General features: G+C 53.9%; 8 protein-coding genes across 8 annotated transcripts; 3 read left to right on the forward strand and 5 right to left on the reverse strand.

Moving 5' to 3' along the window:
* Positions 1 to 304: 304 nt before the first annotated feature.
* On the reverse strand, positions 305 to 4,791 carry PG986_007936 (P-loop containing nucleoside triphosphate hydrolase protein; the record flags this gene model as incomplete). The annotated part of the gene is made up of 3 exons (XM_066844158.1): positions 305 to 3,099; positions 3,177 to 4,538; positions 4,623 to 4,791. The coding sequence occupies 3 exons, from the start codon at positions 4,789 to 4,791 to the stop codon at positions 305 to 307; spliced, it is 4,326 nt and encodes a 1,441-aa protein (XP_066700270.1).
* A 2,486-nt stretch (positions 4,792 to 7,277) lies between these two features.
* PG986_007937 (uncharacterized protein) lies at positions 7,278 to 9,530 on the forward strand (the record flags this gene model as incomplete). Its single annotated transcript, XM_066844159.1, has 1 exon — positions 7,278 to 9,530. One exon carries the CDS (start codon positions 7,278 to 7,280, stop codon positions 9,528 to 9,530), a length of 2,253 nt encoding a protein of 750 aa, XP_066700271.1.
* Positions 9,531 to 10,876: 1,346 nt separating this feature from the next.
* On the forward strand, positions 10,877 to 12,818 carry PG986_007938 (uncharacterized protein; the record flags this gene model as incomplete). The annotated part of the gene is made up of 5 exons (XM_066844160.1): positions 10,877 to 10,976; positions 11,037 to 11,698; positions 11,758 to 12,177; positions 12,239 to 12,413; positions 12,487 to 12,818. The coding sequence occupies 5 exons, from the start codon at positions 10,877 to 10,879 to the stop codon at positions 12,816 to 12,818; spliced, it is 1,689 nt and encodes a 562-aa protein (XP_066700272.1).
* Positions 12,819 to 13,134: 316 nt separating this feature from the next.
* On the reverse strand, positions 13,135 to 14,154 carry PG986_007939 (ATP11 protein; the record flags this gene model as incomplete). The annotated part of the gene is made up of 1 exon (XM_066844161.1): positions 13,135 to 14,154. One exon carries the CDS (start codon positions 14,152 to 14,154, stop codon positions 13,135 to 13,137), a length of 1,020 nt encoding a protein of 339 aa, XP_066700273.1.
* A 692-nt stretch (positions 14,155 to 14,846) lies between these two features.
* PG986_007940 (uncharacterized protein) lies at positions 14,847 to 16,011 on the reverse strand (the record flags this gene model as incomplete). The annotated part of the gene is made up of 5 exons (XM_066844162.1): positions 14,847 to 14,960; positions 15,016 to 15,077; positions 15,136 to 15,524; positions 15,811 to 15,860; positions 15,982 to 16,011. The coding sequence occupies 5 exons, from the start codon at positions 16,009 to 16,011 to the stop codon at positions 14,847 to 14,849; spliced, it is 645 nt and encodes a 214-aa protein (XP_066700274.1).
* Positions 16,012 to 16,822: 811 nt separating this feature from the next.
* Positions 16,823 to 19,221, forward strand: PG986_007941 (uncharacterized protein; the record flags this gene model as incomplete). Its single annotated transcript, XM_066844163.1, has 2 exons — positions 16,823 to 18,826; positions 18,874 to 19,221. 2 exons carry the CDS (start codon positions 16,823 to 16,825, stop codon positions 19,219 to 19,221), a joined length of 2,352 nt encoding a protein of 783 aa, XP_066700275.1.
* Positions 19,222 to 19,976: 755 nt separating this feature from the next.
* On the reverse strand, positions 19,977 to 20,363 carry PG986_007942 (uncharacterized protein; the record flags this gene model as incomplete). The annotated part of the gene is made up of 1 exon (XM_066844164.1): positions 19,977 to 20,363. One exon carries the CDS (start codon positions 20,361 to 20,363, stop codon positions 19,977 to 19,979), a length of 387 nt encoding a protein of 128 aa, XP_066700276.1.
* A 1,740-nt stretch (positions 20,364 to 22,103) lies between these two features.
* Positions 22,104 to 22,331, reverse strand: PG986_007943 (uncharacterized protein; the record flags this gene model as incomplete). The annotated part of the gene is made up of 1 exon (XM_066844165.1): positions 22,104 to 22,331. The coding sequence occupies one exon, from the start codon at positions 22,329 to 22,331 to the stop codon at positions 22,104 to 22,106; it is 228 nt and encodes a 75-aa protein (XP_066700277.1).
* Positions 22,332 to 22,744: the final 413 nt, after the last annotated feature.

The following is a 22,744-nucleotide window of genomic DNA, read 5'->3' on the forward strand; positions in this document are numbered from 1 at the left end:
ATGTTTGTCGCAGGTTTGGGTTGATAGGGTTGGTTGTACGATGTGTAGAATATGCAAACCCGCTGTCCAGGTAACAGTCGCGGCATCAGTCGAATTGATATACCCATCTCATCATCATTCTTTTCTCGTCGCTAAATAAGACCGAGGCTTGCCTCTCTCTGATCTATACTACATTTTCGAGTAATAATAATAGCCCACGAAACACTTCTCCTTGCCGAAACACTTCTCCTTGCCGAAACACTTCTCCTTGCAGAGAAGTTATTCTCGTACATATATATATATATATATATATATCATACTAATCTTAGTACAAGCCATCATCGTCGCTGGCTCTCCCCTCCTGGAACTTGGCGACAGCCTTGCCCTTTCCCTTGGATCTGTTAGACCGGTTAGATCTGTTGGACCCCTTGGACCTAATGGAGCCTTTGGACCGGATGGAGGCGTTGCTATTGCCGGCTCCTCCGTTGGCCGGCCCCGTCCCACTATCATAACTTTCGTAACCATCATCTCCGTCGTCCCCGTCGCCCGCGCCCGCAACAGCTTTACCTTTACCCTTGCCCGAACTGGCAACGGATCTCCCTTTGCTCTTGATACTGCTGCCGCTGGACTTGGCCCGCAGCGGGAACTGCTTCTCGCCCGTATGCGCGGCCGTCGGGGTAGGCACGTCTTCTTGGCCTTGCTGCTGCTGCTGCTGCTGCTGTTTGTCGCGGACGCCTTCAAACGTGGCCCGGACCCTCTCATAGTGCTGCAGCTCGCCGGCGCTGACACTGGGGATGAGCTCGCGGTCGGCGTCGAGGAAGTCCTGCTCCGTGACCATGACGGCGATGTCCTCGGGCGTGGCGTGGTGGTCAAAGTAGTTGGCCGTCGAGATGGGGTGCTTGGTGGCCGGGTCCGCGTTGAGGGCGCGGATCTTGGCGTCGACGGACGAGGCCTGCCGCGTCACCGCCTTGAGCATGGCGTCGCTGCAGAGCGCGTAGAAGTCGGCGCCCGTGTAGGTGAAGGGCAGCTTCTCCGCGACCGCGGAGAGGGAGACGGACGGGTGCAGCGTGAACCTATTTGGTTGGATCGTCATGTTAGCATTCCTCTCTTCGTATCTTTGTAAAGCAAATTCAACAATGTGAGGTAGAGTAGATAATACTGACTTCCTCGTGAGCGCTTCCATAATGGTCAGTTGCTTGTCGTGAGTATCGGAAACGCCGAGGTAGAGCATCTTGTCGAACCGCCCGGGGCGCAGCAGGGCTTGGTCGAGCAGATCGGGACGGTTCGTTGCGCCGATAACGAATACACCACCTCCACCATCATCGCCGCCCGACATGCCATCCAGCTCGGCGAGCAACTGGGATACGATTCTGTCCATGACTCCACCACTGTCGCCTTGATTACCGCGCTTGGGCGCGACGGAATCAAGTTCGTCAAAGAACACCACACAAGGACGGGCATCCCGAGCGCGTTGGAATACGCGGCGAACGTTTGCCTCGGACTCTCCGATGTACATGTTCAGCAGTTCCGGGCCCTTGACGCTGAAGAAGTTCAAGCTATACTCCGTAGCGATGGCTTTGGCGAGCAGGGTTTTGCCCGTGCCAGGAGGTCCATAGAACAGAATACCAGAGCGCTTCTTCATTCCCTTGGCGAAGAGTTCGGGCCGTTCCAGAGGTAACTGGATGGTCTCCTGAACTGCATCCTTGACGTTATTCAAACCACCGACATCGTCCCATGTGACGTTGGGGATCTTCGGAGCCCCTATCGCATCGGCGAAGTTCTTGCGCGCCGCATCCACCGCGATGTCGAAATCGGCCTTGGTTAGGCACCGCGCAGATGATCCACCTGCTACTTGTATATCTCGGACTGACAAAGCGTGCTCACCCTTATGAGCACGTTTAGTTAGAGATTCAAGCCGGGCTTCGCGCGCGACAAGAGCCCGCCCAACTACATCAACCAAATCACCGGCGACCAATGCGGCGGTCTTGATAGCAACACCACCAAGCTCGAACTCTGGTGCCAAAGGTATGCCCTGACGGTCGATAATGCTCCGCAGGATACCTTCACGCTCACCTTCGTCAGGGGCACCCATTTCCATTTCATGAGTAAACAGACCTCGAACACCATCTGGGATCTTGTCAACGTCCGTGGTGGTTGCAATAAGGACTCGAGCTTCAGAGAGGATTTCCTTCATTGCCGTCACCATGCGGTCAGCAGTGAGCGCTTCGAGGTGGCGGATGAGCAAAGCACAGTGGGCCGGACCACAACTCATGGCACGATCAGCTCGTGCTTTCAGGAATCCTTCGGTCTTCACGTCGCCTCCACCGCTGCCTCCCTCATTGAGGATGTCGTACGCATCGATGCAGAACGTATGTAGCCCAATGTCCGAACAAGCATCCGTCGCTAGAGTTGCTTTTCCAATACCCCGCTGCGTCGACAAGAGCAGAATTGCAATTGGGGGCATCTTGAGGTGAATTGCCCGCTTACTAGTCGCAGCTGCTATGAGCTCACGCAACCTTCTCCTGAGAGGAGGAACGAAGCGCTTCGTCTGTTCTGGCAATGTCAACGCGGTGGGACTTGACCCGGGGTTGGGGGTCTCTTCTAAGCCCAGATAATGCCGCCAACTGCTCTCTTTCGTGCCCGGAATGGAGCTAGTGACAGCGCCAGATTGGGCAATCTGTGTTGTAGACGTGTCGATACAGGCAATGCCACCCCATAGGTCTTCTTCGTCCTCCTCCTCGCCATTCTCCAGCTTTTGCCGTGCTATATGGCCAACACGAAGCCATGCAACACCATCGGGTTTTGAGCTAGCTGATCCGGTCTTGTCTGAGGCTGTTAGGCTGAGCAAATCGTCGACGCTTGTACCATCGCCAATCCCTGGTGCATCCTGGAGGGTCCGTCCCAGCTGAGTGTCTATGGGAATAGCTATGAGGTCGCCCGTTTTGACAACTCTTGTGCGTCGCGCAAAGTGATCTTTCAGGCCACTCAGAATAACTGATTGCAATGCTCGCTCAGATGACAGTGGGGTACGTATTTGCTGAAGCGTCACTTCTCGGGCGTAGGGTGGGCGTGATGAGCCGGTAATCTTCGCTTGGCCCGGTCTCGGGGGTACGCCCACCGCTTAAGGGGTGAGAGTCTTACATAGGGCGTACTATCCAAGTTTGCCACCAATATAGGCGAGAGATAGGCGCCAGGACTGGCAGGTTGTGGTACTTGAGAATCAAAGAAGGAATGCCTTCGGCCACCATGGTCGTGTTTCGAGGTAGGTATCCTTGTCATGGGTCGACGCGAATAGCCCTCTGGGAGGCCATAAATCTTGGCTGGCCGCCACGTTGCCTCTGCCGAATCATTTTGCACTAAGCTGCCTAAGCCAAAGAGGCCCAGTCCATTTGCCGGAGGCTCCTCACACGCTTCAATACGAACCCAGTCTCCAGAGAAGCAACCGATCCTCGTGAGGGAATTGATGTCCACGTATACACGCGCTTCTTCATCGTCATCGCTTCCTGGCTTGGGATGGAGCAGATCCGAAGGAATTTCCTTGACAAGGCCATGCGTCTTAAAAAGACGTCCCTTTGGACGATCTGGTCGCGCTGTAGTTGCAGTGAAACTAGAGAACACCGACCCAGGTGTATGGATGCCATTCGTCTTTCTTCCGCGGCCTATGGTCATGGGAGTTCCTGGTTGCATAGTCGACACACCGCTGGCAGCCGTGGTGGGCAGAGTAGGCGCTTGTAGAGAGATAATGTCGTCCATCGAGTCATCCGACAACTCGTCTTCATTTTCGACATCAGTCCCGTCGGTTTCCGTTTCTGTAATGGAATCTGCTGCTTCTGTGGCGATGCCGGTCCTCTCGCCATCTTCAGCCGCCGAATAAAACTGGTCATTGCCAGTGTCATCCCCATCATCCTGCGCATTTCCATCAAGGGCTCGTGAAGAGGTGGAGGAATCTCGGTCTTGCTTGGAGGTATGACCACGGGTCAAGATGATTTTCGTGTCCGGGCCCAATACACCTTGCGCAACTGGCTCGCATAGCATGACCTTTCCGGGCGTCGAGGGGACATGGGTGACAGGATGGGGCGGCAGTGGCAGAGGGAACAGGTCGCCATTGTGGACAACTCTCAGCGTACTCAATCCCGCGCGAAGTGCAGTTGCAAGATGCTCTCCTGGCTTCTCGGGTGCCGACTCTCTTCCTCTTGCAGCAGAGTGCTCCCTAAAGAATGTGCCCTCTCCGTTCTCCAAGCGCCTGGCCAAGCCACCCTCGAGACTAACAAACACGGCATCCAGTTCCAATGCAAGCACATCTAGGACCAACACCTCGATACCATGTCTACTATGGCTGGACAGTTTCGACGGGGCTATCTGTTGAAGGGCGGTGGCGAAATTTTGCAGGGCAAGAGAGGAAGGGGCGAACTGGATCGTAGAATGCGCCAGATCATTGGACTTCAGGACGGGTACGATGGTCCAATTCGTCTCCGCGGGAGTTGCGTTCGGCGACCATGGTGCGATGGCCAGATGCTGTATGTCGGGATCTTGACTCGGGTTCTGCTCACTGTTCTGCTCTGTTGCATTGACACCACATTAGACTAAATCCATGGTAAAGAGTGTCTACTAGGTCCCCCGTTCGTATCGGGAAGTTCACTAACCATCAAGCAAATGGGGGAACAAGTCTGCGAAGAGGTCGTCCGACACTATACCAACATCGCCCTTGACTTGCTCATCCAGCACCAGCCTCGCAGCTATGGAGGGCTTATCCTGCCTTCTTCTCCTCCGTCGCTTTTTTGAGAGAGCGAGCGGGTGGTCGTTTGCGGTCATGATTGTCGAACGCCGGTCGACGACGCGGCCTCAGTTTATCGCCGAAACAGTTTCGCCACGGTCAATGGGAGAGCCCGAAGTCATGGGGAAAGAGGACGACTAGGGCCTGTCAATGTAGAGGATTGGGATTGGGATTGGGATTACTCGTGATGCATTAGTTTACTGTGCGAAGTTGCGCGCGGTCGAGTTGCGCGGCAGTATAGGCAGAATCAAATGTTGTCGAGCTTCCACACGTTACTATCGCGACTATCTCCCACTGGCCCGCTCGGCATTCCTTCCTGCCCAAGGTAAGTTTTGGCCGAGGCACTGGCAGCACATGGTCAGGTTCTGTTCTGGTCAGGGAGGCCGGGGGCGGTGGCCTCTGAGCTTCTAGTGGGGCCTGTCGGTTCAGCTCCTAGGCGGTCACCGACTGCCAGGCGGCTCAACCGTCCCCTGGAAGAGAAAAGCCGTCTGTGCGAACACGCCCATGGGTTTTCTCTGGGCCGCTCCCAGAATCCCATCTAACCTTACTCATGCTCTACACCGTAATTCCAACGGCCCGACGACACCTGAGGAACATCGTCGTTGTCGTCGAGGCGCTCCTCCGGCCCTTTCAGCAGGCCCGAAGACAACGAAGCTGTGCATGCCCCGACGTGTCGTGCCTTAGTCTTACGTTCTCCAGGTGTCGAACCAGAGTCGTCCGTTGCAGTGTATCCATCCACCGACTAGATTCTGTGATCGATCGCCTGCAATTGCGACCTGATAGAAGGCATAATTCAGCAACTTTGGGTAAAAACGCCGTCTTCCAGGCTAGCCAGGCACATCCAGGTACAAGGCCGGGGTGGAGAGAGTCGGTGGTATCAAGTGGTTCCTGTCTCCCTAGGAATGTCTTTGGTTTTTACTCAAATGGTATACTTGTGTATACGATACGGAGTTCGTGTACTCTGCGCTCAACCACGCCTAGGCTTTCGCGATATTGTTATTCGGTGTAACTTATCTGCTTGCCCTCCCTTGTCACCTGTGTTGGAGAGCCGTACATGTGTGCAAACCCCCATTTTCTTTTGAGGCCCCTTTCGCCCGCACCGTTGAACTGACTGGCCGCCAGAAGTGCTTCTGGCAAAAGTGTGGGACTAACCAGAGCTAGTACGAAAACCCATCAATTGATAGATTCCTCCTGTTTGCTTGGAATGAGAAGTATATTACGAGCAAGTACATCGGTATGTAGCCACTCAAGCATACTCTAGAAAGGTAACAGCTAGACGTTATCTTCTTCTCCGAGTAAGATGTAGTTATTTCATCTGTTGGTGTTTATTAAGATGGTGAAACTGGTTCGTCAGGAGCGTTGTCAACGTTCCTACATGGTCAAATGGTGCACAGCATAAGCCCGTGAGCGGAAGCACATGGCAAATGGCATACCACCAGAGCCAGTGTTTGTGATCCGTTGCCAGAGTGGGCCAGCCCCCCGGGATGGACAGCAGTGGTCAGAAGCCCAGAAGCCCAGAAGCCCAGAAGCCTACGAGCCTAGTAGTACTGGCCAGACAGGTCGCCCCCCTCTCGCTACGGCTGCTAGACTTATGTGTTATTCATTAGTACGTGACTGTGGAAATCCAGGGGAATGCTCCTCCTATTTCATAGTGCGTACCTACTTAGGCATGCAGGCAGTGTGGCCGTACGCATGGATACCAGAGGGGAGGATCGCAAACCCTCCATGTCGCAACAATCAAGGCCTCTCTCCCACTTCAAACATCGAGCTGACAGCAGTAGATTGCCTATGACTCTGTGACTATCAGCTGGACATGGATGAGGCCTTCAGAAGTGCCGTGCCAGTAGCAGATGTGACGTCAAGGGCCGGTGCATAACGCCTTCTGGAGGCGGTTCTTGGCACAGGACGCAGGACACAGGATCTTGTTTTGATCCACTGAAACTTCCAAGTCGACAGTCGCAGATTTAAAATTGTCTCTCATCTCCTTTTCGGCCTAGGACTAGGGACTCGAACCTCTGTTGTATGTAACCTGGGACCTGGACAACAATAAGAACCTGAGGAATCCTTCAATCCATTGCTCGATTACATTGGAGTCTACGGGAGGATGCACACACGTCTGGAGCCGAGTCCAAGTCCCTTTTCATAAGCGCATAAACGCACAAGACCTGTATCCTTGGTTTTGGTTTTTGGTTTTTTTCCTCTCTTCGCCCGCCAACATCTGACTATCGGGCTATGGTCCCCCCCCACGAGTCAAGGGGTTGATATAAAGCGGTCTGAAGGTCTGGACTCTGGACCCTATGCAGTGGCCGTCCCATTCTCTTAAGATTTCCTCCTGTCCCCTACCTTAACCCATCTAGAATAAGGTTCCCGTTCCCGCACCCGCTGTCGATCTCTCCGACGCTTTGTTTATATATACTTCCCTTTTCTTCATCCCACCTCCCGCTGTGCCAATCGACCGAGACAACGCTAGATACTGCATAATACATAGACTGTACGGGACAGCAGCGAAAGCGGCCGGCCCGTCATGAAGGCCTCCGCCGAGAATATGCAAGCCGGCGGCTCGCAGCCAGCAGGGGCTGACCAGGTCCAGGCTGCTATTCAGTTTAGACACCAAGCCGAGAAGCTGTCGCTCCAACCTCACAATGCTGAACACCCGGAGAACATTGCTGTCAATGCCCAGTTTATCACACCCCAAGATGCCGTGGTTGTCACCGCCGACGGAAACCGACTCCCAGGACCACCACTTCAAGAGGCCTTCAAGTTGAACGAGCTCAGGGACGGCTTGGACAGCAACCATTCGACAGACGACATCAAATCTATAGAACGAGCCACCCACGACAGTGCAGACCAAGGCAGGGATGCTACTGGCCCAACTGAGGTGGAGTCGGAGGCGCAGGCCAACAGCGCCTCTATGCAAAAAGCAAACGATGGTTCTCTTCAGAGGACTATGCCTCCATCGCATACGAACCCGCTATTCCCGCCTTTGCCACTATACGGCCCATCATCAGTGTTTCGAGAGGTGCAATGCATGACCTTCCGGGTCTCCTCGTTCTTCCTCAGCACCGGATTTCTGGGGGTAGTCGTACTGGGTGCCCTCTTCACCAGTATACCCCCGTTGTTCTACCGGACCTGGATGCGATTGACGCTCCGAAACCCCGATGCGCGACGACCCTTCTACGAAGAAGAAATGCGAAGAAAGAAAGCGAGGCAAGAAATGGACCGAGCGTGGAAGCGCAGAAAGACTCAAGATAAGATCAGTCCCGACAAAGAAGCGCCTGTAGCGAACGACGGTTTTGTGCCCACCGAAGGCGGCCCCGACCCTATAGTCTGCGATGTTGGCTATTATGCGCGACGGGTCGGTTTAGACATGGAAGAGTTTCAGGTTCAAACCGAGGATGGCTTCATAATAGACCTTTGGCATATTTACGACCCGAAAGAACACACGAAACTAGACGAGAAGGAGAGAACCTTCCGTGGACCCAACCTGTTCACCGGGGAGACCAAGAAGAGACCAGAGACCCCAGGGCAGAAGCGCAAGTTTCCTGTCCTTCTGCTGCACGGGCTCATGCAGAGCTCGGGTGCGTATTGTGTCAACGACGAAGACTCGCTGGCTTTTTATCTCTGCAAGTCGGGCTACGACGTGTGGCTGGGAAACAACCGCTGCGGTTTCAAGCCGAAGCATGTTCTCCTGGAGTACGCCGACCCACGCATGTGGTGTTGGAACATCCGCCAAATGGGAGTCTTCGACCTGGCGGCGCTGACCTCGCGAGTGCTCTATGAAACGGGTTTTGAGAAGCTCGGTTTGATATGCCATTCTCAGGGCACGACGCAGACGTTTGTTGCACTCGCCAAAGAGCAGCGCCCGGAACTGGGAGAGAAGATCTCCGTCTTCTGCGCACTGGCGCCAGCCACTCACGCTGGTCCGCTGATCGGAAAGGCATACTTCAAATTCATGAGGGTCATCTCACCCGCCATGTTCCGCGTGGTATTCGGCATACATGCATTTATCCCCTTGATGATGACCATGCATGGTGTAGTGCCTGCACGCATCTACGGCTGGCTGGGTTACAAGGTCTTTTCGTTTCTGTTCGACTGGGCGGACACCCGGTGGGATCGAGCCTTGAAGAACCGCATGTTTCAGTTTGCCCCTGTCTACGTCAGTGCAGAATCGATGCGATGGTGGCTCGGACGGGAGTGCTTCGCGAAGCACAAGTGCATCTTGTCGACGAAGGAGGACTTGCATGCCGAGGAGCGTGAAGACGCGGAGACGGATGGGCCGCTGGCCAATCCCACCGAGATGGAAGACTCGGGTCTCCTCCAGAGGCTACGCAGCCGCTTCACCTCTCGGTCTCGTTCGCGTTCGCATTCGCACCTGCACGAACACCACCATAAGCGCCAGCCGAAGGGCGCAACGGCATGGTATAACGAACAGGCCCCGCCGATGGCTCTGTGGGTGGCTGGCAACGACGATCTCGTCGACGGCTCCAAGCTGATCCGCCGCTTCGAGCGCGGTCGCGAGCCGCACGTGCAGATTGTGCACCAGAAAACGATTGTGGAGTACGAGCATCTAGATGTCATCTGGGCGATGGATGCCGTCGACCAGGTCTTCTCCGAGGTGCGCGAGGTGCTTTGGAAGACGTGCAACGTGCGGGACCAGTGTCGCGTGCCCAAGGGCTGCGAAACGGTGGGGGCGTGGACACCCACGATGATTGAGCCGGACGCGATGGACGCGGACCAGTCGAGCAGCGACTCGGCGTCTGAACACACTTCTAAATAGGCGAGCAAGTGAGTAAGAGCAAGTGAGTAATGAAGGCCACACGAGGTTATGAAAAGAAGAGCTAGGTGGGACACTGGCTGGAGCAAATATATACCCTGGGTTTAACCTGCCCACAGAGAGAACGCACATACATACATCGTACATATACGTCAAGGCGCTTACTTGGATAGACAGACAAGTTGGACATAATGATAATCAAGACCATGAACCTTTTTGACTGCTCTGGCTATGTAGAAAACTTGACGATGTGTATTACAAGTACCTAAGGGCTCGGCCAGCAACGGGGGAAAGCCATGACTCGCGACTAGGCGATTCGGTCCATTCTGGCATATCCCATTGGCTGGCTGCTTGGCTGTGACCGACTGGGACTAAAGTGATCTTTCAACTAACTCAAAAACAGATTCTCCATCTGGGGTAAATAAGAAATTAGATTCCCCAGCTTTAGCGGCTCTTGGCCTGCAAATGACGTTGCGGGCTGCCTCGCGGGTTTCTTGTCCAGCAGCCGGCAGGGGGAAAAAAGAAAAGAAAAGCATGCATCCCATCCAGCATCACTTACACACTTATATGTAGCTTTTATCATATCAAAACAGAGACAGATGATTACTCGAATATGGGCGTATAGAATACATGTAGGTAGAAGGGGGAGATAGAGCATGTAGGTGTAGCAAGGTCTGTACTGCAAAGCGACGACATTAGACTCGTCGGGCTTTAGGTACAACTAGACCGACGCCATCCATACTCGAAAGGAGCGAGGAAGGAGCCGAGATAGGATTTGGTCACCTGCGCACCCGCACTCAGCCAACGAGGTTCTTAAAGCCGAACTATTGATTGGCACGTCCTTGGAAGCCCCAGCGAACAGGTACGGAATATATGGGGTTTTAGTTAGCTAGTTGGACAATGCAGTCCCCAAAGCCCGTCTCGATGGCATAAACAGCGCACGCGTAAGTGCTGTGACGAACTTTCCCTCTTTGGGCAGCTAAAGTCGGCCCTGGGAAGTATGTAAGGAAGCAGTCGCCAATCAGCCAACAGCGCAGTAACTGCCGGGGGAAGGAGGCCATTCACCTCTTTTTTTTTCCTTTTCCTCACCCACCCCTGCCTACGTAAGTGCACAATAAGTATCCATTTGTCCCGAGGTCCCTCGGGCTGTCGGTGTAAGAATAAACTGGTTCCCTGTTATTTTGATCTTCTTCTCTTTCCCTCTGGCAAACCCCAAGCTGCGCTCCCTTCCTTGCTCATCCGCTGGGGACGACTGTTCTAGTAGAGATATATATCCGGTCTATCAAGGAACAAGGAGCAAGAAAAAGGTGGCTCTGTCAGCGACGCACCTTTACCTAATATCAACAACTATGGTCTTCAAATCCAGTCATGCCGATTTGGCAATCCCCGAGGTTGACATCTGGACACTCTTGTTTGAGAGGCACGAGAAGGAATGGAAGGATGATAAAGGTGATAGCAACATGCAGTGGCCATAACCCCGCTGGTAGCCGAGCTCGACATGGAATCCAGCTGACACCACCAACAACATGACAGAACTCTTCATCGATGGCGAGACCGGCTCTGCCTACAACTTCACCCAGCTCAAGAACACTGCCTTAAACTTTGGCAAGGGCCTCAAGTCGCAATGGAGCTGGAAGAAGGGTGACGTGCTCGGCATATTTTCGCCAAACAGCATCGACTATGCCCCGGTAGCCTTTGGTACACTCTGGGCCGGCGGTGTCTGCTCAACAGCCAATCCCACCTACACCGTCAAGGAACTGGCATTCCAGATGAAGGACTCCAAAGTGAAGGGCATTGCCACACAGCTGGCCATGCTTCCCACGGCGCTGGAGGCCGCTCAGCAGATAGGCATACCCGAGGACCGTATCATCCTGATAGGCCACGATAGGGATCCCAGCGGCAAACACCAGCATTTCACCCAGCTGAAAAGCACGAGCTTGCTGAACTTATCCTACCAAACTCGCGTCGATCCCAAGAAGGATCTTGCCTTCCTGGTCTACAGTTCTGGCACGACTGGCCTTCCGAAGGGCGTCATGCTTTCGCACACGAATATCGTAGCCAACGTGCTTCAGTTCTCTTCGGCCGAGAAGCGGAGTGGGTTGCATTGCATGGGCGGCCAGGACGGGAAAGGAGACAAGCAGCTGGCCGTTCTGCCTTTCTACCACGTCTACGTGAGTACATCGAAATTCCAGGCCACCATGTTTATCACAAAAAGCTAAGTCAAGTGCAGGGACTGACGTGTATCCTGCACGCCACCGTCTGGGATGGCTACCAGGCCATTGCATTACCAAAGTTTGAACTCGAGAAAGCCTGCAAATTGATACAGGACTACCAAGTCACATTTGCTTATGTCCCGCCACCCATCATCCTCGGCTTTGCGAAGCATCCCATCGTCGACAGGTACGACCTGTCGAGCCTCAAATGGCTTAACTCCGGAGCAGCACCCCTGACCAAGGAGCTAGTGGATGCCGTGTGGGAACGGCTGACCATTCCCACGAAACAAGGCTACGGCCTATCAGAAACGGCGCCCGTTACCCATATGCAGTCTGTCCTGGAGTGGGCCAAGTTTAAGGGCTCAGTTGGTCCTTTGATGGCTAATATGGAGGCGAAAGTAGTCGACCTTGACGGGAAGGAGTTATCAGTTGGTGAAGTAAGTTTTGAATTTGTTCCGGTGCTCCTGCGAGTTAGTTTCTAACTGTATCCCTCTGTAGGACGGCGAAATTTGGGTGAGGGGACCCAACGTCTTCCAGGGCTACCTGAACAGACCCGAACTGGCCAAGGACACGTTCAGCGAGTGTGGTTTCTTCAAAACGGGTGACATTGGCCATTCTGATTCCAAGGGGAACTTCTACATCACTGATCGACTGAAGGAGTTGATCAAGTACAGTAAGTTCAGGTTTAGTGACCTATACCAGCACCTCACCGGCAGGAAACCGCTAACCCCGTTCTTCTTTACCAGAGGGCTTTCAGGTTGCACCAGCAGAGCTGGAAGGTATCCTCCTTGGACACAGCGAAATCGCTGATGCTTGCGTCATTCCTGCTTTCGACAGGGAGAGATCCGAGGAGGTCCCGCGTGTTTACCTTGTTATGAAAGAGGGAGTGCCGCGGACTGACGAGAAGGCCAAGGAGCTGATTGACTGGGTTGCTAGTAAGGTAGCGCCGCATAAGCAGCTCCGCGGTGGTATCAGGTTCATCGATGAAGTGCCCAAGAACCCGAGTGGGAAGATTTTGAGGAGAGTGCTCAAGGAGCAGGCAAAGAAAGAAGACCGAGCGGAAGGGCCCAAGCTGTAAGGAGAGGACTTGTTGTGAATACCCGCTCTAGGGTGCGCAATTGTTTTGTTATGCTGTTATACACTCTATCTCTTGGGAGACTGTAGCTATATAATCCCAATAAAGGAACCATCTTTTGCACCCCCACAAACATTTAATCTACATCTATATACAACCAGCTGAGTGGCTGATCTTCGTGTATGCCTTGAGAAAAGCATCCCCCATTTAAACATGTGGTTTAGCCACATTCGTAACTGCCAGATGGCGAGACTGGCGGTAATCTTGCAACCATCGAACGCTCTCAACATAATACAAACGATGCCATGTTGCCGCTCCATTACAACTTCTCGGACTCCTCCAGTAGCTTTTCCACACTGAAGTTCCCGTCGCCGCGGGCGAACGCCTCGAGCAGCTTCCGCTTCTCGCCGGTGCCGTGCAGGGCCTCGACGCCATAGAACTTCTGCAGGAGCATGACGAGCCACTGGGCGTCGGCGATGGTGGCGCCGCGGCCCTCGACGACGTGGCCGGCCATGAGGACGGCGCCCTGGTCGCGGGCGAGGTCGGCGTCCCAGTAGTGGGTGACGGAGGTGTGTGGCTGGGCCCACTCGCCGCGGGCCTTGTACTCGGCGAGCTGGGTGAAGAGGACGGTGGCGGTCTGGGAGGGGGCGTCGAACACCCACTGCAGGAAGTGCATCTCGGCGCCGACCTCGGCGCCGCGCGGCACGGGCAGGACGAAGCTGGGGTACCGCCGCGCCGCGTGCTCGAGGGCGCGGTACGTGGGCGAGGGCAGCACGGCGCAGAGCGAGGTCGGCTGGGCGGCGTGGCGGAGGCGCCAGATGGCGGTTAGTTCTTTGAGGGGCAGGTCGCGTGCCTTGTCGAGGTCGAGGATCTCGGAGAGGGTTTTGATGGAGGCGCCGCTGGAGGAGGACGAGGACGAGGACGAGGACAAGGATTTCGGACTAGGTGGCGGCGTGGGAGGGGCATTGGCCGTGCCGGTTTCGGTCTGTGTCTGTTGTTGGCGTGGCTGTTGTTGTTGGGGCGCCGCCTCGTCGGCGAGCAGGGCGTCGAGGCCCGGTATCGAGACGCCGTCCTTCTTGCGCACCTCGTGGATCTTGTCGGCGTACGCGGCCTTGAGCTGCTCGACGTCCTGCAGCCCCTCCTCCTTGGCCTTGCGGTCCAGCTTCTCCCTGTACTTCTCCGTCACGCTGCGCGAGATCTGCGACGTGGCCAGGAACCGGGCGTCTTGGAACCACACGTCATGGACCTGCGCCCAGCGCCGCTGCTGGTAGGCGGGGCGCACCGTCCGCAGTTGGCGGCCGAGGAGGTTGCGCAGCATCGGGGCGCGGAGTGTGGCCATGGTTGCCGGCAGAAGAGCGACGAAAGGCGGAAATGGGTCAGAAGGAAACCGACTTAGGTCTTGGGCGGACACCAAGCTAAAATGGCAAATAATCAAGTAGAGGGTGCCGTGTGGGCGAGTGAATGCCGTTGCTACGAATCAGTTAGTTACAGGAAACTGAGGGTCCGTTTCTTCGGATTTCTAGGCTGTCGGAGGAGCCAAGACATCAAATGACGGAATTAGCGGCGCCCTCTGCGGAACTGTACCTGATGCGGGCAGCCCTCAGTATCTCAGGACCTTCGCATACGCCTACATCCTCAACCGGACAACAGGGTACGTAGGCTCGAGTTGTACGTTGAAGTGAACTGTTATACTAATTGACCTCACAACGCTTGGTTTCGGCGATGAAGTTTTTGTTGTTATTGTAGCAAATGACAGCCGGGACGATACATGCGATTCACTCAATAACATGGCACCATAGGGATTAAGTCAGAATGTGTGTGTGTGTGTACTTCATCAAGGCATGTGTATTTTTGTGAGCCTATCTAAAATATCTCGCATGTGTCCTTCTTTGGGACGTGCAAGATAGATCCAATCCGTCGTTCCGTACCTCCCATCATGATCATCAAAGTTTTCATTATGTCTCTAAGTCATTCATCATGCCAGGAGTGAAATACCACCATGCCCCAACCAACTGCTACCCAAGAGAAAGCTTACAGCTTCTGCATGGCAGCAATATCGGTGGACTGCACGTAGTCCTCGAACTCCTGGATCTCCTCCTCGAGCTCGGTCGTGGAGACCTTCTCGTCCTCAATGACCATGTTGATCTGGAGCTTCTTGATACCGAAGCCGACGGGGGACCAGCTTGGAGCCACCCCAAACCAGACCGTCCTTCTCGATACCTCGCACAGCGGCCTCCAGAGCAGCCATGTCGGTCTCATCGTCTATACGCATTGTTAGCATCATGTCTTCTCGTCAGGGCAAGGTTTTATTTTCACATACCCCAGGGCTTGACGTCCAGGGTGACGATGGACTTGGCAGCGACCTTGGGCTTGGCAGCCTTCTTCTCGCGGTAGGCAGCGAGACGCTCCTCACGGATGCGGACGGTCTCTGGGTCCTCCTCTTCCTCGTCGTCGCTGCCGAACAGGTCGACGTCATCGTCATCGTCCTCCTCAGCCTTCTCGGGGGCCTTGGCGGGGTTCACGGTGAGGTCAGACTCCTCGGGGCCGTAGGCAGTGTAGGGCTTGGAGGCATCACCGGACAGAGTGGCGAACTCGTCCTCGAAGGTGGCAATGTGCTTGTACCAGCGAGCAGCGTTGGGGTACTTGGCGGCATCAGGAGCAGCCGACAGGGCCTTGAAGGTGGCAACATCGGCCTGCGAGGGAGTGTGGCTTTGGGACAGGTTAGTGTCGCTCTACAAGACAGATGGATGGCTTTATAGAAAAAAGCAGAAGTAAAATCAGAGGTGCACAAAGTGCTTTGTGTCTGTCGCCATGCACAGGGTCTTAAGCTGCTCTGAAACACGGACCAAGGTTCTCATCATGTAAAGGGACTCTTGTTTTTGGTTGCAAAGGGATATGCGCCAGGCTTGGGTAGAGGTTTTCGCACTCGCGATGACCACGTTCCGCCGCCTCCAAAAAGGGATTTTCGCGTGCTCGCAACGCAAGGATGACTTACCCAACGATGTAGGATCGGGTCTGCACCCAGCTGTTCAGCGTGGCGAGGCCCTGATGGTAGAGTCAGTTTCTCTCTCTCTCGTGTCTCTTGCGGCTAGGCAGATTGACTGCTCGGCTCCCCATCAACCAGTCAAGGTGAGGGGAGATGAGTAGAAGATGACTTGCGACGTACAGCATCAGTAAGAAGGTCGAGGAAACCCATTTTGACTTATTTTCGTGGTAGAGAAGAGAAAAATCACGAGTGGAAGGAAAGGAAGCTCGTGGGAAGGGGTATCAGAAAAAGGTGAAGAAGAGACGTGGGAGGGAAGAAGTATCAAATAGTCGGTTGGGCAGAAGCGACCAAAGAGAGAGAATCGAAGTTTTCCTATGGCGGGGTCAATTCAGAGGATTTTTCTTTTGGGTAGGGGAAAATGGGCACTCGGACCCTCAAGGTGGAGCCTCCGCCAAATTGCTCTGGCACCAGCCAATAGTGTGCACCAGCCACCCGCCTAACCACAGGTATCACTCTTTTTTTTTTTTTTTGTAGGTACCTTCGATGTTAGGCCTCCTCATGTCTTTTTGCAGCCTTGGGGCCTGGGCTGCTGGGACCCTAGCGGACATGCAGCCAGCCCCGAACCCCTCACTTCACTTCTCTTCTGGGTTCTGGGGCGGGCGGTTCCCTCTTGGCCACTCAAGAGGCAAGTCACGTCAAGCTCCCACCAACACATGTGCAGCAGACTGCAGTGAACTTGAGGCGACCGCAGCCGATAAGATAAGGACCGGACCCAGAAAGTCTAGACTCCCGCCCGTGCCAAGAATGACGGCACCCAATTCTGGAAGCAGCTCGAATAAGCTGTCGCCAAAGCTTCCGAAGCTCCAGAGGCGATACCGGAATATATATATGAGCGTCGCATAGTTCCTCTCTTTTTTGTTTTGAAGGTCCCCTGGTTTTGGATTTCCTGGAAGTTTGGAAAAACACTCCCTCCATAAAACAAGTTACAGCCATTCAATTGCATTACGTTCTACTCTGAACCATGTTGGCGCGGAGGCAAGTCCTCGCTTCTTCGAGGTGGGTTGCCGATGCCTCATCTCGGGGCATCGCCCGTCTAAGTTCACAACCTTCCATATACTCTCGGGCTGCGCTCGTAGCCACAGCCAGAACTTTCGCTCAGCCAAGCCTGTCTCACACGACAATACGGAATTATGCAAACGGCCGACCGCATCCACCGGGTGGCACTCACCGCATGAACCTCGGCGGCGAACCCGAAAAGCCGGCTTTGGAACAATACGGAATTGACCTAACGGCAAAAGCCAAGGACGGCAAGTTAGATCCCGTAATTGGTCGGGATTCGGAAATACAGCGGACTATTCAGATTCTCTCACGCCGGACCAAGAACAACCCAGTGTTAATCGGCAACGCGGGTACCGGCAAGACGGCCGTCTTGGAAGGCCTGGCTTTGCGCATAGCAAGAGGAGATGTCCCAGAAAGCATTAAAAACAAAAGAGTCATCTCACTGGACTTGGGATCGCTCATTGCTGGCGCCAAATTTCGCGGCGACTTCGAGGAGCGTCTCAAGAAGGTCCTGACCGAAGTCCAGCAAGCAAACGGGGAGGTCATTCTCTTCATCGATGAGCTGCACATCCTTCTGGGCCTAGGAAAGGCCGAGGGCTCCATCGATGCCTCCAACCTTCTCAAGCCGGCCCTGTCGAGAGGTGAACTGCAGTGCTGTGGCGCGACCACCCTGGCCGAATATCGACTCATTGAGAAGGATGTCGCACTAGCAAGACGCTTCCAGCCAATCCTAGTAAACGAGCCGACTGTTGAGGATACCATCAGTATTCTCCGAGGTATCAAAGACAAATACGAAGTGCACCATGGCGTTCGAATCACCGATGGCGCCCTTGTGGCCGCTGCCACTTACTCAAACCGATACATTACCGAGCGCTTTTTGCCCGACAAAGCCATTGATTTGATGGATGAAGCGGCTTCCTCTCTCCGTCTCCAGCAAGAGAGCAAGCCTGAGGATATCATGCGCCTTGACCAGAAAATCATGACCATCCAGATCGAACTAGAGAGTCTGAGGAAAGAGAAGGATGTTGCCAGCCGCGAGCGTCGGGAGAAACTCGAGGCTGACCTCAAAAAGTTCCAGGACGAGGAGCGGGTCCTGACCGAGAGGTGGGAGAAAGAACGGGGTGAGATCGATTCTCTAAAGCAAGTCCAGGCGAATCTGGACAAGGCAAGAATCGAACTGGAGCAGGCTCAACGGGAAGGAAACTTTGGCCGTGCATCAGAGCTGCGGTTTGGAGTTATTCCCAACTTGGAGCAGAAGCTCCCGAAAGAGGGCGAGGAGCCATCCGCTACGGCCGGTAGCGATACGCTCATTCACGACTCCGTGACTGCGGATGACATAGCCAATGTGGTTTCGCGAGTAACTGGCATTCCGGTCACCAAGCTCACATCTGGCCACATCGAAAAGCTTGTGCACATGGAGGACGCCCTGCGCGAGTCCGTTCGTGGTCAAGACGAAGCGCTCAAGGCCGTGGCGGACGCGGTGCGCATGCAACGAGCTGGTCTCAGTGGTGACAACCGGCCTCTTGCGTCCTTCTTTTTCCTGGGCCCGACCGGTGTCGGCAAGACAGAGCTCTGCAAGAAGCTGGCCAACTTCCTCTTTTCCACCGAGCAAGCAGTCGTGCGGTTCGACATGAGCGAGTTCCAAGAAAAGCATACCATCTCAAGACTTATCGGTGCGCCGTCCGGCTATGTTGGATATGACGATGCCGGGCAACTTACAGAAGCTGTGCGACGCAAGCCATACGCTGTCCTCTTGTTCGACGAATTTGAAAAGGCACACCGGGATATCTCGGCTCTGCTTTTGCAGGTGCTTGATGAAGGATACCTAACCGATGCGCAAGGTCATAAGGTCGATTTCAGGAACACCATCATTGTTCTTACCTCGAACCTTGGTGCAGACATCTTGGTTGGTGCCAATCCTGATTTCCCCTACAAGGAGACACCCACCGGTGAAGTCGACCCCGATGTGCGCAAAGCTGTTCTGGACGTTGTCGGTGCCACCTATCCCCCGAGTTCCTTAATCGAATCGACTCTTTCATCGTTTTCAAGCGTCTTGCACTGGATGCACTCAGGGATATCGTCGATATCCGTCTGAAAGAGCTCCAAGGTCGCCTTGACGATCGCCGTATCACACTAAATGTTGATGGCAAGGTTCGAGATTGGCTTGCTGAGAGGGGCTACGATCCCAAATTCGGTGCCCGTCCACTCAACCGCCTCATTACTACCGAGATTGGCAATGGCCTAGCAGACAAGATCATCCGGGGACAGCTCAAGCGGGGAGAGACTGCTACGGTTCGCATCAAAGAAGACAACAGCGGGCTGGAGGTCTATGCAGAGGAGACTGCTGAGACCTCCGAGTAGATCGCCCATCGTTGGGGCTACTGTACAAAATTGTACTCTGCAATATGGGAAATTGGCGTTAACGGGTCCAAGATGTAACATACAAGGGGTTATGACATGTAAACTATGGGATTGGAATTGCTTATACTGGTATCTGTAAGGAGCGGATAGTTAAAAGAGGGATTATGGAGTAGGCAACTCACATCATGTACATGTTTTACGGCTTACGCTACTCAGCAAATTGTAAATAGCACACTACTCAATGCAAATGCGGCACTGCCGGCAATACAGACAACGTGGGGTTGGGTTCATCCATGGTTTATTGTCCTATCAAGAAAGATGACTCTCAGGGGTGAAAATCGACCTAGTCTGTCATCTGGCTATGAGAAAACGCTAAGGGTCGTATGCTTTCCCGGAAAGCATTGTTCATTCTTCCCATGCCGCTTCGTTCGGTATGGGCACATAGTCCCTGCGTTGCCCCTGACTCGGCCGCTATGTCGACGTTCCAGTTGTCGACCAAAAGAAATTCGCTGGTACGGGCTCCATGAGACCCTGAATGACTGTAATACAGGACAAATATGCCGTGTCGCTGGAATAAAATGAAAAGAGTCGCTGTGGTAGGTAGAAATCAGTCGCTGGTGAGGGAAACAAGTCTTACTGTACAGGTGGTGTGTAAAGGTGTGCCGAAGTAGAGAGAATGGGAACGAGGCCCTGGTGTACCGTGGGTCAGGTTATGTTGACTATCCCGATCGATGTGCTCTGTCCACGGTGTGATTCTACGTCTCATAGCTAGCAGATTGTCGATGACCCCGTCTCTTCCAAGCCGCAAGCGTGGTAGATATGTGAGTGGCTGCTACGAAGTAATGGCCATAACACTCGTCACTGGAGTCGTACGGCGTGTGCTCTACTTCACCCTCGTTTTCGGATATCGAATCATCGCCCTCGCTGTCTTGCATGTTGTCGTTGGTGGTGAAGTTGATGTGGGCAAGCTTACGGTCTAAGCCGCGGCGGCGATGGGCCCGGCGCTGCTTGCGGATCATACGCATCTGTATCTGCTCCCATTTGGTGAGCCGGTCGAGCTTTACGGGCGGGAGACTGTCAAGTGAGTATCGCCGGGCCGCGGCGGCGCCCTGGGGCGATGAGACCCTGCGGGAGCGTGCCATGGCGGTGGTGCAGATGGAAGTCTTGGGCGGTCGAGCGATGTTAATGTCAGGGTGTAGGCACTTAGTTGTATACCTTCGGTAGAGGGCAGAGAGGCAGCTGGAGGCCGGACACCAAGCCGAAGAAGTATTGCCCTGATTGACAATGCTAATCTGAACGGAAGGGGAGAGGGTGTTCGTATACGTGTGACAACTGCCGCGTGGCGATGAAGGAGAGGGAGAAATGTGCACCGAGGCAGAGATACGGGAAGTGTTAGACTTATACGCTGCGTTGGTCGATTGTTCTGAGAACAATCGGTGTTGACAGTCCGGCTTCTGATCTCAACAATCGACCGCCAGTGAAGCTCGAGGCCAGGATACCTATCAAGGTACGGAAGTGCCTATATCTACATGAGCCGATTGTCAGAGAACAATTGCTGTAACTATTGCATTGAAGGTATCCTCGAGTGTTGCTAGATATCCCTGTATTCGGGTAAGGGCCAAAAAGGGGCTTCTTACGAATAAGTAGCCCGAACGTATGCATTAGTTATGCTGACCATTGTACCACTTCGAGTCTATACAGTATATACCTATATATACTCAATATTTACCAGACATGTAAAATTAATAGTACGATCACGATGGCGGGTACTCCCACGGTCTACAGCCAAGGGTTCCTCATCGATAATATGGACAAATCAGACGACTTTAGCTCCTACACAACAGGTGAAGTGGTGGTAGACAGCGCCGGCTTCGTTGTATGGAGCCACGACATCCCAACACAGTACCACCGGCCAATCCCGTCGGATGAGACTCAGTACTGCATCATGCGGGGGAAGAACGACTGCCCTACTTACTTAGCCTTCCAGGTTTCTAGCAACCTTATATGTAGTTGGGGATTGCTCGATTTTCATCCTTATTCCTCGAAATATCGGGCATTGCCTGTATTGAACGGACTGACGTCGGCAGAAGCTGAGAGAAAACGCAACATGGCGGACGAGACGATTCAAGAGGCCATGAATCTGATGTCAACATTGGCGTGAGTGGACTCTACGGCGGTACCACCGTGGGAGCATCGTTTGGTCCCATAGGCGTCACCGTCGGTGCTATGGTTGGGGGTTAGTGCCGAGGTTTTGCTGGCCGCACAGTAAGTAGCCGACCAAATCCCCGGGCTTGGAGGAATGACGGACAACGAGGTCAAGACGGCGCACGAGGCCATTAGCCAGGAGCTTGCTTTAGTTCACGACATGCTTCACGATTTGCGCGGAACCTCGCCTGACGCCTTTCACGACTTTCTAGATAATCTACGCTGCGTGTATTTTCGCAAGGAAATGTAGAGCTAGTAGTGCTTCGGGCCGGAACCGGAAGACCAACCAGGGCAAGGACGCTTTGCAGCGTTAATGACAGAGATATTGGCGAAAAGGACGAGAAGATTGCTTCTGCTGGGAGTCACCAGACCACACATTATGCGGTGTATAGGCTAGCTTCGCCGAGAATTACGCATTCTGCTACAAAACTATGTACTTTGCCGCGTAGCATATGCTCCGTTCACTTCTTCCATTCCCATGTTCCTTCCTGTCGCCCACGCCGTCCAAAGGTGGCGGCAGTACTTACCTCCTGAGATTCCTTCTCATCCCTGCCAAAAGGTGCCGTCGTCCGACTCAAGCTCGAATGAAGGGGCGGGGGGCAGTAGACGGTGTTGTTGCTGTTGTTGCTTACTCATGCGATACTTATCTAGGTTGTCTTGCCGCCAGGCCGGATATATCATTCACCGTACCGCTCCGTGGCATCGTTTTCCTCGGCTGTTTCCAGGGCGAGGGCCGTCTCGTCAGGGGTGTCGCCTCTGGTAATTGGGAGCTCGAGCTCCTTGTATTTTTCTTCACGCTCTCCTTGTCGCTCAAGCTGGTGTCGCTTCAGGTCCTCCTTCCTCTGCCTATCGTCTAGTTTTTGGAACTCGTCCAGCTTCACCGGGGGCTCACCGTCAGAAAGCATTTTGGTATTCATAGCGTTGGGTTGCATTTCTCTAGGTCAAAAATTCCAAGCAGGGAAGCAGTGCGGGTTGAATTGGTGTACGTGTGAACTGATAACCGATGATTGGCTTGATTTGGAGTATGGCTTCAGGAGTACTCCCCAGACATACTCATACCTTTTTTCTCACCGGGGTGCTTATCATAACAACCAAACAACCACCTTGAATCGACCTGGTCACTGTCGATCCTCTTTCAGTTCGTGACAGTTGTGCAGTATTCCAACAAAGCAGCCCGGGACACTCCATAAAGGGGTGTGAGTTGTTTAAAAAAGTCAAAGAGGGCCTGTCTCTATCATTAATGACAGTTGCTTAGCATCGGCGTTAGCATCGGTGATAGTGTAAGTAGTATAGGAGTATATCCCCTTTGTTGCCCCCA

This window comes from Apiospora aurea (genome assembly GCF_038362705.1).
Source record: "Apiospora aurea strain CBS 24483 chromosome Unknown utg000005l_segment0_segment0, whole genome shotgun sequence".
NCBI lineage: Eukaryota > Fungi > Ascomycota > Sordariomycetes > Amphisphaeriales > Apiosporaceae > Apiospora > Apiospora aurea.